General features: G+C 45.1%; 1 protein-coding gene across 1 annotated transcript in view; it reads left to right on the forward strand.

Moving 5' to 3' along the window:
• The window catches only part of LOC146348745 (uncharacterized), a 42,151-nt gene that overhangs the window by 18,896 nt on the left and 4,918 nt on the right, over positions 1 to 18,337 (forward strand). The window contains exon 3 of the mRNA XM_084848380.1: positions 17,627 to 17,746. Coding sequence (XP_084704506.1) covers positions 17,627 to 17,746 — 120 coding nt within the window. The remainder of the gene's footprint in view (positions 1 to 17,626; positions 17,747 to 18,337) is intronic.

Consider the following 18,337-nt stretch of genomic DNA (forward strand, 5'->3'; position numbering starts at 1 on the left):
TTCATTTACATGTGGTGAAAAGGCTGTGCGTGTGTTGTATGTGAGAGAATTTTGGGATGGGAACAACATCTCTTTTTTTTTTAGGTTTTTTTTGGAGGTGGGGGAGAATACTCACTGTTGGCATCAGGGAAACTAAAGTGGTTTCTCTTTTAAACAAATTAATCTGTATTAAGTCCTACCCTGGTTTCAAGGGAAGCTGGCAAGTAGCTAGAAGGCCCTTATCTGCCCCCCAAATATGTACAAACAGCTGTTGTCAATGACGAATGGAATAGCAATCTGAGTTACATTTTTATCTTTACTTGCCATTTTGGTTTGTGAGCTTTATAATAAATGAGAAGTAAAATCACATTTGTTATGCAATGCAATCAGCAAAGGTAGCCTTCTCCTCCTCCTCCTCCTCTGCCTCCTTCCTCTTCTGCTGCTGCCTGCTGCTGCCTCTTCTGCTGCTGTTGCAGCAAGCTGACCTGAAAAGCCATCGAACCAGCAGGGGGAGCATAAGGGTAATGTGAACCAAGTTCCTCTGCAGATTTGATAACCTTTCAGGAAGCTCATTGGCATTGCTGAAGTGGCTCGACCTCTAAAAGAAGCAATGGGAAAGAACTAATGCTGAGTAGTCTAGTGTCAAATCAGCCATTTGGGAAGTGAAATGCTACTATTATACGTCCCCGCCCCCTGCACACGCACACACATGCAATGGACGCTATGCAGATTGGATATATGGTATTTGATGATGGTGGAATAATTTAAATGCTGGAATAATTTAAAACAATGAAATGGCTGTGCCAAAATCTGTCCTCCAATTTCCTGAAGGCTCTCTTGCTCTGTTCTGCAAAAGAGGCTTCCATTTTCCTGTCTCATTATAAAGGCCCTTTAGAATTTCCTTTGAATTTCTTTTGATGGTGTTTTTGAACTCACTTCATTATTGTGAGGTGGTTGGGTGCTTTTTTTCTTTCTATTACATTTCTCTTCATTGCTTTGCAGCCTCCCCAGCTGCCCACACTTCCTGGCCTGGAAAGCCCCATGGGAGGAGTTATCTCATTACGTCTTCCCCTGGGCTTCAATTGAAACACGGGAAGCAGGGAAGGCTGCAGAGCACCTGAGAGATGATTGTACAGTGAAAGACAGAATGGTCACATGCAGCCCTCGGCGTCCTCATAACTGGGGGAAGTGCAAAAAACCTGTAGCCCGCCAAAAAGAATTTCACCAAACATTTCTTCTCAGTTGAATTTCCCCCGAAAGCAATTTCTTTTCCACTGAATTGAATGAGAATGGTAAAAAAAAAAAAAATGCAGAAGACATTTTTGGCACAGTACTGTACACAGCAGAAAGTTGTTCAGAATGGAAGACTGGTCAGGGTATAGAGGTGGCAAGCCCTAAGGGAGTATATTCAACACTTCTTAATGCTAACTAGTTACCTGTTACCATGCATAACATAGTGCAGTCCTATTATTATAAATATAAATATTATTATTTACATTTCTATACCACCCCATAGCTGATGCTCTCTGGGTGGCTTACAGAACTCCTATATGTCAAAAAGGCAAACTCCATGTTAGGCATAATTAGAAAAGGAACTGAGAATGAAACTGACAGTATCATACTGCCTTTATACAAGTCTATGGTGCGATCGCACTTAGAATACTGTGTCCAGTTCTGGTCACCACACCTAAAAAAAGATATTGTAGAGCTGGAAAAAGGGCAGAAAAGGGCAACCCTGGGGCACAATCCTACGGCCACCGGACAGTGCTTAGATGGCCATAGGATTTTTCATTTTCTGGGAACCAAGCTCGGAGCCAGCACTTGAGGTCAGTTCCCAGAAAACCGACTCCCCTCCCCCTCCCCCACTGCTTCATAGGTGGTGCAGTTCATCCTCGGCTCTGTGCTTGTAAGAGCAGTGTGGAGCAGTCAAAAACGGGGTGTTCCTGGGGCAGGGAGGGGAGAGGACAGCCCAAGTGCCATTATGATGCTTCCTATGTGCCATCCAGCCTTCCACCCCTTGCTCTGAGGCACCCTGGATAGACAGCTGAGATTGGCCGTCTAGCTGCAAATGCAGGGTGGCTGGAGTGCAGAGGAGAAGATCCTCTCTGTGCTCTGCCCGCTCTGCATTGGATAGTCATTTGCCTCCAAGTTTGGAGGCGGCTGACTATTCCCATAGGATTGCCCCCCAAAATGATCAAGGGTCTGGAGCATCTCACCTATGAGAGAAGGTTACAACAGCTGGGATTGTTTAGCTTGGAAAAAAGGAGGGTAAGGGGAGACATGATAGAGGTGTACAAAATTATGCATGGTGTGGAGAATATGGATAGGAAGACATTTCACTGCCTCTCTCAAAAAACTAGAACCCAGGATCATCCTATGAAGCTGATTGCTGGGAGATTCAGGACAGATAAAAGAAGTACTTCACACAGCGCATAGTTAAACTATAGAACTCGCTACCACAGGATGTAGTGATGGCCATCAATTTGGATGGCTTTAAAAGGGGGTTAGACAAATTCCTGGAGGAGAAGGCTCTCAATGGCTACTGGTCCTGATGGCTATGTGCTACCTCCAATACCAGAGGCAGTGAGCCTATGTCCACCAGTTGCTGGGGAACATGGGTGGGAGGGTGCTGTTGTGCTCTTGTCCTGCTTGTGGGTTCCTGGTTGACAGCTGGTTGTCCACTGTGTGAACAAAATGCTGGACTGGATGGACCCTTGGTCTGATCCAGCATGGCTCTTCTCATGTTCTTATGTTGTTTACTCAGAAGCCGCCATTGCTGTGCCATATTGGGCTGACTCCAGATGCAAATGGCATCCACTACACCATTTGCAGCTGTAAAGCTCTTAGATTAAGCTAAATGCAGCCGTAAATGGCTGCATTTAGCTTAAATTAAGGGCTTTACGGCCCCAAATGGCCTAGTGGACGCCATTTGCATCCGGAGTCAGCCTCAGCCAGTGATATGGCATGGCAATGGCGGCCGTATCGCTGGTGCTCCAGAGCCACCAGCGGGGAGGATCCAGCTGGGGAGGATTCCACGGGGAGGCCGAGGTAAGGGATCTTTTCTGCCACGGACTCTGGAGGCCGGATTCTTTTGAAAGGTCTGTGGCAGAATTCTCCGACATCCTTATTTCCAGCTATATGGATACAGGAATGCAGCCTTAACCACCCTATTAGCTCAAAATCAGGATGGCTAAGGAGATGTGTAAAAAGTAGGGATGTCAGAGAATTCCCCCACGGACTGAAATGGGATCGAATTCCCTTCAATCTGTGCAAAGGAATCCTCTGCGGAATGGCACCACGAGGTCCTGCGGGGCCAGCAGTCATGCGGCTTTTTTTTGTCATCTGCACAGAGTCGCGAAATTTTCGTAAATAAAAACGCAAGGTAGTATATTTCGATAATAAATATGTTTAAAAAAAATGAATTGTGCTCACCGCCTTGTTTGTGGGTGTTCTTTTTCAATTGAAATCCTCTGTCTCTGTTTACTTTCAGCCAAAACACTTCCTCTTCCTCGGGGCTTCCCAAAACAAGGCTGCCCTAGGTGTGCCTGAGCGATGCACTCTTTGTTTAAAGCAACGCTGTTTGAAAGAAAGAAAGAAACAACCTTTTAAAATGACCATGCCCGTCTGGAGCCCTGCACGAGTATTATTCCCCCTGCTAGGCTTTCTATTTCCACATCCAGCCTTGTTGGTGATGTTGTGAAGCTAAAATGGAGAGGAGAACCAACTCTGTGCATGTCTACTCAGAAGTAAGTCTTACTGAGTTCAATGCAACTTACTCCTACACATGTCAGCACCCCACTTGCCCCCAGCTCAGCTTTGTATTTCTACTTCCAGCTCATTAGCAAACCTCCTGTTAGTTATCTCACTGGGTGACTTTGGGCTGGACTCTCACCACTACACCACACTTCTGTTATATAAAACTCATGAAGAAAAAGACTCAGTATAATGGAAAGTTCTTTCTGAAGCAGTCACACTTGTACAAATGCAGCATGAAGGGAAAGATCAGCAATCTTCTCTTTGTTTGAATAAAAAGCACACTCTGCACATGCTCAGGGAATGGACAAAATGAGGAATAAACATACCAGGGAATATGAAGAACTATATTCTTCCATTATGTGTGTGTGTGTGTGGGGGGAAATCTCCCTCAATCCAGCTGTTCCCTGGGGAACCCCCCCCCCCATTCACCTAAGGGTCTTCTGAGATAACTAACAGGAGGTCTGATAATGAACTGGATATGGAAATACAAAGCTGAGCAGAGAGGAGAACCAACTCTGTGCATGTCTACTCAGAAGTAAGTCTTACTGAGTTCAATGCAACTTACTCCTACACATGTCAGCACCCCACTTGCCTCCAGCTCAGCTTTGTATTTCCACTTCCAGCTCATTAGCAAACCTCCTGTTAGTTATCTCAGAAGGCCTTTGGGTGAATGGGGGGGGGGTTTCCAGGGAACAGCTGGATGGAGGGAGATTACACACACACACACACACACACACACACACACATACACACTAGAAGAATATAGTTCTCCTCACGCCCTGAGGAGGAGGAAGTGTTTTGGCTGAAATAATTACTGCACATCTCAGGGCAGTGGGAAAAAAATATGTAAATATCTACGAAAAATAGCCTTTCTTACGGAAGTTATGCAGAATTACGGCTGTCGGTATGGATTTATCTTCGTAATTCTTGGAGCTGAAAAAAAAGAGGAGAATTCCGGGGGCTTGCGAATGACGGTACGGAGCACTGGCTGCAAACTGCAGAAGTCAAGCGGCACGGAAGGTACACAATCCGTACATCCCTAGTAAAAAGATGGACTTAAATTCACATGTATTTCTGATTGTGTGTTTGAAAGAAGAGTGGTAGTTATTCTATATTAAGTCACATGGACCCCAAAGATATGGGTGTTATGTGGCACTGGACAGCTGTCAAATACAGCTCAAATAGTTTGGCATACATAGTGGTTTTTATAGAACAGAGGCAATCAGTATTATATTCTTCACATGCTAGGAATGATAAGTTTGACAGGTTATTCCATTTGTTCCAAAACTGGTGGTAGTCAGTTATGTTACCAGGGACTTGGAATATTGTTTTGCACTTGCTAACTGTACATCTTTTGGCACATTTTTCATACCCTGTTCTTCCAAAGCCTATACCAGGCCATATTTTTAATTCTTTACACTACCCAGCTTTGTAGAATGGTTTGGGATTTTGATCAAACCTGCTTTCTATTGAGAAGGGAGGCAACGGCATTCTCTCATAGGGAACACCCGTAGCAGCCAAATCCTCTAGTTATTTCAGCTAGTCAGTAAGCCTGAGCTGATAGCTTTTATATGTCTCATATAAAAGTACCACATGACACGTTCTGGCCTATTGCCATTAAGAGATTTTCTTGGCAGTTTGGCTGGCTTCTCTGTAGTTGGCAAAAGTTTTGGTAGTAGCTGAATCACTCTCCTCCTCTCTGCAGTGGCCCTGCCTAGGGATGTCAGAGGAATCCATCTGGAGGGGTGAAGTTCACAAGCTGGCCCAACTCTATCTGCATTGAGTTGGACCAGCTTGCAGATTTCCATTAGAAAAAAAATTGTGTAAAGCAATGTGTGCAAATCTCAGTTGCAATTTGCATAATTTTGTGCGAACTGTGGCCACAATTTGCACAAATTGCTTTTTATGCCCCCCCCCCCCGGGAAAAAAATAAAAAAAGTTCCTGGATTTCAGGAACAAACCCCCAGCTTGACTTGCAAATGCAAACCAAGTTGGGGATGCCATGGGAATCTGTTGGGCCTCAAAAGGCTGGATTTACTAGCAACAGACATGCCTAACCCTTCAGCACCCAACTTTGCTGCTTCTATGCTGCTAATGGTGCCACTGAAGCTGTAGTGCCCATTGGGATTGTGGGGGGATTGTGGGTGCGAGAGGAGGCTTTGACTTCCACATCTCTCAGGAACCCCAAGCAGCCTCCTTCACCCCACTGCAGTGAACCTGCACAGGATCTCTGGGATTGGGGTGAGGTTAAAGCCTCCTACCCACCCCAATGATCTTGCATGTGTGTGTGCATGATCTTGCATGTGTGTGTGTGTGTGTGTGTGTGTGTATGCATGCCTGTGTGGCCCCCCAAGGCTCCTGACTGACACTGGAAGTGGCCCTCGGAGTCCAGACATTTGAGCAATGCTGGGCTAGCAGATGGACCTGCTGCTCTCTAGAATTCTTATAGTGAGTCCTCACTGTTTCAGCTGCATACGCTTTAGAAACAACAACACCTAAACCAATTCAGAGGCAGAGGAGAAAAATGGCATAGGCTGGAAATCCTAGGAAAAGTCAGAAGGTTCAAAGCAATGGAGAGCTGAGGAACAGAAAATTGTGGGAAATGGCTCTCATCTATTACCATAATCTAATATTATAAGTTGCAGCCTTCACAAGTGAACCCTGCACTCTGAGTACAAGTGCTGAATGCTGAGTGTTTATCTTATGACCTGTTCTCTGTTCTTAATTATCATGATTACTCGTTATGTGGATTCCCCCCCCCAAGTTACGCAGCAATAATATTCTCCAACTGTGCAAGGCAAGGGTATACATTGGCCTTTGCGGTCAACATTTGGTTCTGAGAAAACACAGAGAGGATACAATCAAAAGAGATTTTGTATGACCAGAATAAATCGGTCTAAAACAGCAACTCTGTTTTAGTTGATAACCCTGGGCCATTGCAAATGAGCCATGTGTAAAGTTCACTTGTGGCATGGGGTGGGATCAGGCCCCCCTGTGCAACCAACCATGTGATCATTCCTTGGATTTTATGTGGATTGGGGCTTAAGTACACTGGAGCTCACCTGTGTAGGCTTATGCAAATGGTATAGTTAAAGTTTAGCGGGACAAGAGGTGAAGATCACAGTCCTGGTCTCTCACTGACCCTACGTGTGATGCAGAAGAACCTTTTCTGAACTTGCCATATCTTACCTTTAGTTTGTGTTGTGTGAGCCACCTTGGCTCTGATATGGTTTAACAGATGGATATAAATAAATAAATGCAGGTAAGTTGTACTAGACATTATGAATTCAGGGCCGGCACAGGCATTTTGCTGCCTGAGGTTAGGAATGTACAAATCCTTACCTGCCAGTCTGGGGGGGGGGTCCACGGGGGGGGGGGAGGCGATCCATTCCTCCCCCCGGAATCCTCTTCGGCCAGCTCCACTCCACGGCGATTCCGCAGAACTGCCGGCCAGCCCCGAAGTACCAGCAATACGGCCACCATGCCGTATCGCTGGCTGAAGGGGACTACTGACTGCGGCCACAAATGGTGTCCGGGATGCCATTTGTGGCCGTAAAGGCCTTAGTTTAAGGTAAATGCAGCCGTAAATGGCTGCATTTACTTTAAACTAAGGCCTTTACGGCCGCAAATGGCACCCCAGATGCCATTTGCGTCTGCAGTCAGTCCCTTCAGCCAGCGATATGGCATGGCGGCCGTATCGCTGGCAATCCGGAGCTGGAGGATCTGTCCGAAGAGGATTCCACGCAGAGGCGGGGTTAAGTCTTCCGTTTCGCCATGGACTCCAGGGGACTCATTGGAGTCCGTGGCGGAATTCTCCGCCATCCCTACTGAGGCAAAGGACAAGATGGTGCCTTCCTGCCAATTTTAGGTAAAAAAGCTGACCAGGTTGCCAACTGAATCTCATTTCAATACCGGAGGCAGGACAGTGTCTCCGCTTACTGTACCTGAGGGCAGCTGGGTAGCTTACAGAGTGCAGAGTAGGTCACATGACACATATAGCTCTATTCATTCTGCACCCCTCAGCAATCCACCATCTGATGTGGCTGCCACACTTTTCCTAAAGGAGGGGCCTGCCACACATTTGCTACCATGTCTAACTTGGCCCTAACCTTTCGGATTGCTTGCTGTGTAATGTTGGAACACTGGTCTCTTGTCCACTGACCAGCCCTCAGGCAAGGTGTTGGAATGTGAGACACAAACTTTTAACCTTTTGTGCTTTAATTTATGAAAACTTGTTTTCCAGAGCTGCAGAAGTCTATGGGGCCTGTCTCATAATCAGTGAACTAGGACAAATTTTGTTTGACTGAGGCAAAATTGGGGAACCATGACTTTTGAGTATGAATTTGATCTTGCTGTAGTTAGAATAGCACTGTATAAGAATCTTGGAAAAGTCAACAAACACCAGTACGGTTGATTTGAATGTGCCTTGCGAAGTTCAGTTTTGTTCTGATTAAGCATCTAATTGCCTACAGATGCTCTGAGGATTGCCTTGAAAGAAACACCTACTGGATAGATACTGCATGCCTTGCCTCTCCATCTCTCACAGAAATCATTAGACTTCAGCTAGCATGGCCTTTGGGGTTATAACTGCAGCGTGGCACTGAAAAAAGTTTAAAACAAAGGTCAAATCTTCCATAGCAGGCCAGTGCAAAACAAGGGCACAATTCTGTATGCCTGCTCCATTCATTTCAACAGGGTTGAACAACAGCTGCAATTAACAGGTGTGTTCTGTTCTAGGAGGTTAATTTCCCCCACTTCATAATTATGATACTTAGGGAGTAATATGTATAGTCAGACATGTCACTCCGTTGGGGAGGGGCAATAGCTCAGTTGTAGAATGTGCATTTTGCAGGGGAAAGGTTCTAGGTTCAGTCTTTGGTACCCCAATTTGAAAAGATCTCAGGGAGCACGGGTGGGAGCTCAGGGAGCCCGGCTCCACCTGACCCCTAGAAAGCTGTTATCAGCCAGAGCAGACAGGATTGGGCTAGACAGGCCAATATAAGGCAGCTTCATAGGTTCATAAAATATATGGAAGGAAGGGAAATGGCAGACAAGGCAAGCAGGCTGCTGATAGTAGGGGCTTCCCCTGGCTGGTTCTTTCCGAACCCTGGAGAAATGCAAGTTCTGGTCATGACAAAGGAGTGTTTATGAATAAAATCAATAACAATGGTTCCAGTAAGATCCTTGGATGCCTGTATTTATTACACTCCTCCAGTGTGAGAACTGTGCATTTACTAGGGATGGTGCGGGTTCTTGGCTGAGCCCAGGAGTCCAACAGACTCCCCCATCCACTCATGCCTCCAGCCTGTGCCCGCCGATCTGCTGCCCCACTCCTTCCCCCATGCTTGCTGAGCAGCTGGCACCTACCTGGAACTGTTCCCGTTGTTCCCATGGTTGCCATTTTTTTGTTTTTTTTGCAAAATGGCGACTCGGGAACTTCCGTAAATGTAATATTGTGCACATAGCAGCTGCAAAGGTCCTGCATACACAATATTACAGGCAAAAATGGGAAGTTCCTGAGTCGCCCATTTGCAAAAAAAAAAAGGCGACTGCAGGGACGATGGGCACTTGGGAATGGCTCCAGATAGGTGCTAGCGGCTTGGCGATTGTGTGTGTGTGTGTGTGGGGGGGGTGAGTAGGTCCAGGGGCACACAAACCCGGGTAGTGGTTGGGCAGTTTCCCGGAGAACCCAGAGGGGGGTGGGGGGCTACATCCATCCCTAGCATAAAGAACATCCTGATCTTTAACCAGTTATTAACTGATCCTTAAGGGGACCTACCCTTTTATCCCATGACTGCTAAGTTTACTCAGGAGCCTTTACTTGAATAAATTGCCCAAAGTTTTTGGAAGTCCAAATAAAGTCTAGTAATGTCTACTGAAACTTCCCTATCTACATCAGGGGCCCTTGACCTAGTTGGATCAGTGGATTCATTTGGGATGTTGAGAGGCTGCCATGGGGGTTCTCACAAAATGGCTGTGAGGGGGGATTTTTTGCCCATTCAAAAAATGGCTATCAGAGAGAACATGGTCAGTCACGAAATACTCATTTCCCAGAAGGCAAACTGCTGTGACTAAAAGACTAGTTGTTGTTCAGTCGTTCAGTTGTGGCCGACTCTTCGTGACCCCATGGACCATAGCACGCCAGGCCTTCCTGTCCTGCGCTCTGTCCCGGAGCATGCTCAAGTTCATATTCATTGCATTGGTGATGCTATCTAGCCATCTCATCCTCTGCCGTCCCCTTCTCCTTTTGCCTTCAGTCTTTCCCAGCATCAGGGTCTTTTCCAGAGAGTTTTCTCTTCGCATTAGGTGGCCAAAATATTTGAGCTTCAGCTTCAGTATCTGTCCTTCCAATGAGCAGTCAGGGTTGATTTCCTTTAGGATGGACTGATTTGACCTCCTTGCAGTCCAGGGGACTCGTAAGAGTCTTCTCCAACACCACAGTTCGAAAGCATCAATTCTTCGGCACTCAGCCTTCCTTATAGTCCAGCTCTCACAGCCATACATTACTACTGGGAAAACCATAGCTTTGATTAGACGGACCTTTGTCGGCAAGGTGATGTCTCTGCTTCTTACTATGCTGTCTAGGTTTGCCATAGCTTTCCTCCCAAGGAGCAAGCATCTTTTAATTTCATGGCTACAGTCACCATCTGCGGTGATCTTGGAGCCCAAGAAAGTAAAATCTGTCACTGCTTCCATTTCTTCCCCTTCTATATGCCAGGAAGTGATAGGGCCAGATGCCATGATCTTCGTTTTTTTAATGTTGAGTTTCAAACCAGCTTTTGCACTCCCCTCTTTCACCCTCAACAAGAGGCTCTTGAGATCCTCTTCGCTTTCTGCCATTAGGGTGGTATCATCTGCATATCGGAGGTTGTTGATAATTCTCCCAGCAATCTTAATTCCGACCTCTGTTTCATCCAACCCGGCAATTCTCATGATGTACTCTGCATATAAGTTAAATAAGCAGGGTGACAATATGCAGCCTTGTCGTACTCCTTTCCCAATTTTGAACCACTCGGTTGTTCCATGTCTGGTTCTTACTGTTGCTTCTTGACCCTCGTACAGGTTTCTCAGGAGACAGGTAAGGTGGTCTGGTACTCCCATCACTTTAAGAATTTGCCACAGTTTGTTGTGATCCACACAATCAAAGGCTTTAGCGTAGTCAATGAAGCAGAAATAGACGTTTTTCTGGAATTCTCTTGCTTTCTCCATGATGCAGCGAATGTTGGCAATTTGATCTGTAGTTCCTCTGCCTCTTCGAAACCCTGCTTGTACTTCTGGTAGTTCTTGGTTCGCATACTGCTGAAACCTAGCTTGTAGGATTTTGAGCATCACCTTGCTGGCATGTGAAATGAGTGCAATTGTGCGGTAGTTTGAACACTCTTTGGCGTTGCCCTTCTTTGGAATTGGAATGTAACTGACCTTTTCCAGTCTTGCGGCCATTGTTGTGTGTTCCAAATTTGTTGGCATATTGAATGCAGCACTTTAACAGCATCATCTTTTAGGATTTTAAATAGCTCAGCTGGAATACTGTCATCTCCGCTAGCTTTGTTGTTACTAATGCTTCCTAAGGCCCACTTGACTTCACTCTCGAGGATGTCTCGGCTCAAGTTCAGTGACTGCACTATCATGGCTATCAGGGACATTCAGATCTTTCCTGTATAGTTATTCTGTGTATTCTTTCCACCTCTTCTTAATCTCATCTGCTTCTGTTAGGTCCCTGCCTTCTTTGTCCTTTATCATGCCCGTCTTTGCACAAAACGTTCCCTTGAGATCTCCGATTTTCTTGAAGAGATCTCTAGTCTTTCCCATTCTGTTGTTTTCCTCAGTTTCTTTGCATTGTTCATTTAAGAAGGCCTCCTTGTCTCTCCTTGCTATTCTCTGGAACTCTGCATTCAGTTGGATATATCTTCCCCTTTCTCCCTTGCTTTTCGCTTCCCCTTCTTTCCTCAGCTACTTGTAAAGCCTCATCAGACAGCCACTTGGCTTTCTTGCATTTCTTTTTCTTTGGGATGGATTGAGTTGCTGCCTCCTGAACAATGTTATGGTCCTCCGTCCATAGTTCCTCAGGCACTTTGTCTATCAGGTCTAATCCCTGAAATCTATTCCTCACTTCCACTGTATATTCATAAGGGATATGATTTAGGTCATACCTGAATGGTTTAGTGGTTTTCCCTATGTTCTTCAATTTAAGTCAAAATTTTGCAACAAGAAGCTCATGATCTGAGCCACAGTCAGCTCCAGGTCTTGTTTTGACTGACTGTATAGAGCTTCTCCATCTTTGGCTGCAAAGGACATAATCAATCTGATTTCGATATTGACCATCTGGTGATGTCCATGTGTAGAGTCGTCTCTTGTGCTGTTGGAAAAGAGTGTTTGCTATGATCAGCGTGTTCTCTTGGCAAAACTCTATTAGCTTTTGTCCTGCTTCATTTTGTACACCAAGGCCATGCCTGCCTGTTATCCCGGTGATTTCTTGACTTCCTACTTTAGCATTCCAATCCCCTATGATGAAGAGGACATCTTTTTTTTGGTGTTAGTTCTAGAAGGTGTTGTAGGTCTTCATAGAACCAATCAACCTCAGCTTCTTCGGCATCAGTGGTTGGGGCATAGACTTGAATTACTGTGACGTTGAATGGTTTGCCTTGGATTCGTACTGAGATCATTCTATCATTTTTAAGATTGTACCCCAGTACTGCTTTTCCCACCCTTTTGTTGACTATGAGTGCTATTCCATTTCTTCTAAGGGATTCTTGCCCACAATAGTAGATATGATGGTCACCTGAATTAAATTCGCCCATGTCTGTCCATTTTAGTTCGCTGATTCCCAAGATGTCGATGTTCAATCTTGCCATCTCATGTTTGACCACCTCCAGCTTACCTTGATTCATTGATCTTACATTCCAGGTTCCTAAACAATATTGTTCTTTACAGCATCGGATTTTCTTTTCACCGCCAGACACATCCACAGCTGAGTGTCCTTTCGGGTTTGGCCCAGCCGCTTCACTCTTTCTGGCGCTACTTGGAAATACCCTCTGCTCTTCCCCAGTAGCATATTGGACACCTTCCGACCTGAGGGGCTCATCTTCTGGCGTCATATCTTTTAGCCTTGTGATACGTTCCATGGGGTTTTCTTGGCAAGAATACTGGAGTGGGTTGCCATTTCCTTCTCCAGTGGACCACATTTTGTCAGAACTCTCTGCCATGACCTGTCCGTCTTGGGTGGCCCTGCACGGCATAGCTTATGGCTTCACTGAGTTACGCAAGCCCCTTCGCCACAACAAGGCAGTGATCCATGAAGGGGGACTAAAAGACTAGTAACTTGCCATAAGTATGAGGCAGCAGAGGTGGGGCCTGAGCTCAGAAACACAACACCACTTTTTTTGAACCAAACATGGTCCTTGGTCTGATCCAGCAAGGTTCTTCTTATGTTCTTATGATCTGTTTTTTCTGAATTCATTGCAAAATTGTGAATTTTAAAATTAGAAGTGGGGTGTTTACCAATTTGACTGTGTCTGTACCTTTTATTGTCAAGTTTTAACCATGCTTTATAAATTATGTTAATGGTGTAGTAATACTGATCTTCTGTGTAAAATTTGCAGCTCTTACCTGATTTCTTGTTTTTCTTTGGAATTGGTCAGGAAAATTATCTGTTCTGTTTGACCTTAGATACATTTTGAACCAAATCAGACCTTGGATAGTTTGGAGTCCAATCCAAAATGGATCCATGGGGTCAAACACTCAAGAACTGTTATCAAGATTCTCAGTTTGGGGGGCTTGCCACCATTACTACTTTATGGTTGTAACGAAGTGCCTTGTGGTCGTGGAGCCCATGAGATTGAAAGCAGTATAAATGAAACAAGAAATCATCCCATTGTATTCTACAGATATTTACTTGGGTATGTGAGGCCGAGAAATAGTAAGTTGAACAAAGATACACAGTTTCATAATCAGCAGGATTAGGGCACAGGTCTACTACTTCACATTGGGTTTCTGGATAGTTACCTTGAGATAAATCTTGCCTAAACGAAGGAATTCCAGGACCCTCACATCACATCTCTTGCAGAGTATTTGGGGCCATTCATATGTCAGACTTACTCTGTTACAGGGGTACATAACATGGTGCCCATGAGCATCAATGCAGCCCAGACACCATTTTTTGGTGCCTGCCAAGGTGCCCTACTTAACCCACTTTAAAAAAAAAAAAAAATTAACCAGCAGCTGGGATCACTGTGAAATAGGATTCTGTTGGTGCTGAAAACTGTGGGTTCAAAGGAATTGTTTAGTGTGTTGAGGTACAGACCCCACTGAGGCCTTGCACCCTGTCTTTTGGGCAAGTTACTTGACCTTTGCCATCCCTCCCATGGCAAACATTTTGTGGTGGTGCCCAGGACAGTTTATCAAATTGCTAAATATGCCCATGGCCCCAAAAGGTTGCCTACTCCTGTTCTATGCAGTGATTAACTCCATCCAGTACCGCATTCAGTAGCTAGATTATAGGTGGTTAGATTATTTGTAGTCTGACCACACTCTTGGAGCTGTGATTCCTGGTCATAAGCCTCCATAATATGTTCTGCCACACCACACCTGCAGCCCTAATGCTATCCACCAGAGATAAGAATCATGACCTGCTACTTGGAAATTTGAATTGGTGCAATATACAGTAGCTAGATTATTGACTAGAATCTGGAACACCTATTGTCTGTATTAAAAATTATGTGCTGGCTTCCTGTGAGATCCTGGTGGCACTTTCAAGTGCTGGTTTTGACCCTCTTTATGACTTGGGATGTGGATATCTAAAGGACTACCTAATCCTGTATGAAGTTGCCTTAAGGTCATCTTTGGAGGCATGCCTTCAGGTTCTCATGCCCTCCCCAGATGTTATGTGCGTGATAGCCAGAGAGAACGGCTTTTCCATGGTGATACCCTGTCTGGTAACACTTCCCCAGGGTTCACCTGGTATCTACCCTGTTAAATTTTAGACACCAGGTTAAGTCCATTTTATTTGGCTGAGCTTTTAATGAATACTGATGCAGATTTTATTGCTGCTTTGATTTTTTTTCCTATGCTGTTTTATTGTCTTTGCTGTTTTAAGTTGTCTTCTGCTGTTTTAATTCATTTTGTATTTTTATTGGATTTTAAATTATGTTTTTTATTGGGTTTTTGGGAAGCTGCCTGGCAGGTTTCCTTGCACTAAAAGGTGGAGTATAGATATTTTACATAAATCAGGCTGCATTCCTCAACACATCTGTTAGGGAGTAAGCCATGCCCATGTTGAATATAATGAAATCTACCATACTTCTGACTAAAAATGCATATGATTGTGATGTAGATGAATTGGAAGGAAAGACAATAAGTCAAGGCACTTGACTTTCCTGGTATTGTTGATTTTACTTAACTTAGATCAGGTGCTGATTCCCATCTAGAAGGTGTAAACAACTCAAAGGTTTTGAGTAAGTCAAGGCGTTGTTCTTTCCAGGTGGTTGATTAATTATGGAAATAGGTCCTTGCTTTTTCATGGGTAGTGGAAAAACAAAGGCTGTGAAATTTGTGGCCAATGGGCTATTAGGCTTGAAGAAGAAGAGGGGAATGAGAGAGATGGGGTGTAGAGAAAATTATGGGAAAGAAAGAGGGAACAACATGAAATAGAGAGGGACAGAAGAGGTGGAGGTGCAAAAAAACAACAACCAATGGATGAAGAAATAGGAGGAAAAGGGTAACAGATGGGGATGCAGAGAGAAAGTCCATGCTATGAGGTGAGGTGAGAGAAGGGTACTGTGGAGGAGAGGGAGAAAAGGAGGCTAATGGGGTATGTGTTAAAATTAGGGTTGTGCACCACTTCGGATCAGGATCTGAATTCTGAGCTGAAGTGGGGTGATTTGGCTCTATCTGGATCTGAAGCGGGTTGGATAGATCTGAATCGCTCTGGACTGATCTGGGTGCCCCCCCCCAGACATGTCCAACGAGCATGCGAGCCACCCACTGAGCCTTGTGAGTCCTCTGAACCTTACCTGGACCCATCATGAGTGCTTGCAGCCATCAGCCTCTTCAAGGGCATCACCATTTTCTTTTAAAATGCTGACTTGTCTATTTCCGTATATCAAATATTGTGCAAATGGCAGCCATAAGGCAGTCATTTACGCAATGTTACAGGTATAAATGGGCCATTCTTTTTGAAATTTGACCCTTATGGCCAAACTACATGCTACTATTACAAATGGATCACTTTTGGGTAGCCAAAGGGGGAACAATTCTTACCTAACTTTGCACTTTCAAACCAATATGCAAACCAAAGCTCAGTTATCCTTTCAAATGCAGGCTTCTCTGAATTTTGCAGTGGAGTTCTCCAATCAAAAACTCCATACAAAATGCACATATTAGTGGAAAGCGTACACAAAAATGCATATATCAGTGAAAATAATATTAAAAATGCATTATGATGGGAATATTACTTGCAAAATGTATATATAAAGCAAAATTGCATACAAAATTCATGTATAATGAGAAATGCACACAAAAGTGCATATGAATTTTCACGTGAACCCTTAAAAAAAAAATCAAAGTATGGGATGACCAAATATAATATTGGGAGAAGTCTTAAACTTTGAGATAAACTGAACTTAAGACTGGGAAAGTGAGAAATGGAGAGAAACAGAAATTGACAAATTCATCCATCCCTACTTTTTGGAAATTAACATGAATGGATCACTTTTGGGAAATGGAAATTGGAGGTGTGGGGCCCCCAATCCAGATTGAGACTGTAGTGGGAGGTGGGAAGGGTAAATCCCCATACCCCCCACACTGGGTCCTGATCCAGATCAGTCTCCTATGCTTACCTTTGAGTAAAAGGGGTGGAGGTGGGGAGATGTAGCTAGGGATGGTGGAGAATTCTGCCACGGATTTCAATGATGATAATGCACCAGCATTTGCCCCCCCCCCCGAAATCCGTGGTGGAATGGCCTGCCCCCCGCCCCCCCTGCGGATTCTCCCCGGGACGAGGCTTACCTGGGGTGGATGTTCTGGGTGGCGGTGGCTCCGTGGCCGCCATTGTCGTCCTGGTCTTTGCCGTGATAGGCTACGTAAGTCTTTACGTAGCCTATCACGGCAAGCCAAGCAAAACAAAAACAGAAACGGTGTACACCAATGGCGGCAGCTACAGCGGCCGCCATTTGCGTTCCCTATTTTTTGCCATTCTAGCCTACGTAAATATTTACATAGGCTAGAACGGCGAAAAATAAAGGAACGCAAATAGCACCCACTACGCTATTTGCGTTCCCCTTTTTTCGCCGTAATAGCCTACGAACATATTTACATAGGCTAGAACGGCTAAAAATAGGGAATGCAAATGGCGGCCGCCATAGTCGCCATTTGTGTATGCTGTTTTTTTTGGGGGGGTAGCCGTGATAGGCTACGTAAATACTTACATAGCCTATCACGGCTAACGCAGGGATGCAAATGGCGGCCGCTATGGCGGCCGCCATTTGTGTCCACACCAGCCTGTCTATGGCCAGAAATCCAGCTGCGTACGGGCCTGGCTGGCTGTGGAGCGGAGCTGGCCAGGCAGGATTCCGGGGGGGAGGACCGGATTGCCTCGCCCCCCATTGAGGATTCCGGGGGGAGGGACGGAGCGCCTCCCCCCCACCACAAATCAATCCGCGAAAAGGTAAGTGAGTTTCATACATCCCTAGATGTAGCTCCTAGCTTCTACTTAGGTTGACCCTTAAACACGACTACACGACCAATTTCAATCTTTAGTCTCTAAATTCTGTTAGAAAATAATTCTTCCCTTTGTGGGCTTATAAACATGTAGGGGTTTCAGTTATATGGTACTTCCCTGGTACGAAGCAATATTAGCAACATCAATTAATACAACTTTTTATACTGTTGATTTCAGAGCTGGTTTATATCCTTGTGTCTTCTTGGATTCAACTGTAAATCATTTTTAAAGACTTTCTCCTCTATTAAATGGGATGTGTCTCCTTCCATCGAGGATCTTTCAGCCTTCAGTTTTATGGTCAGTCTGGCTTGTGTTTGCCATCAGATGCTTTCTTTGTAGTAAAGGATGCAAATGGTAAAGTCCGGATTTGTTCAGTGCATTTCAACGGGCATCTCTAGACCAGGGCTGGGGAACCTGTGGCCTTCCAGATGTTGTTGGACTACAACTCACATCATCCTAGACCAGCTGGGGCTGATGGGAGTTGGACTTCAACAATAGCTGAAGGGCCATAGGTTCTCCATCTGTGCTCTAAAGCTTTTGTGAAAAAGGGAGCCCACTGACGAAAAGGGAGCTCATTGACGAAAACTGTTTGATACTGAATTGGTTTGGACCATTAGGCCATCTAGCCTGTTCCTGCTGTCTCTATGATTGGCAGCAGCTTTCCAAGGTCTTCTATAGACCCATTACCTGAGCTCATTTCAACTGGAGATGCCACACAGGGTTGAGCATGCAAAGCACAGGGATTTTGTTAGAGAAGCACACGTGTGTGTGTGCATACACACGCGTGCATACCCAGGCACACATGCACACACGCACATATTGGGCTAATTTCTGATCCTGGAGCCAGTAGGAGGAAAGATGGCCAAATTGATGGCTGGAGGAAGGGTT

The sequence above is a fragment of the Heloderma suspectum genome, chromosome 4, assembly GCF_057233095.1.
Source record: "Heloderma suspectum isolate Gila_16-S chromosome 4, 16-S_ref, whole genome shotgun sequence".
Classification (NCBI taxonomy): Eukaryota; Metazoa; Chordata; class Lepidosauria; order Squamata; family Helodermatidae; genus Heloderma; species Heloderma suspectum.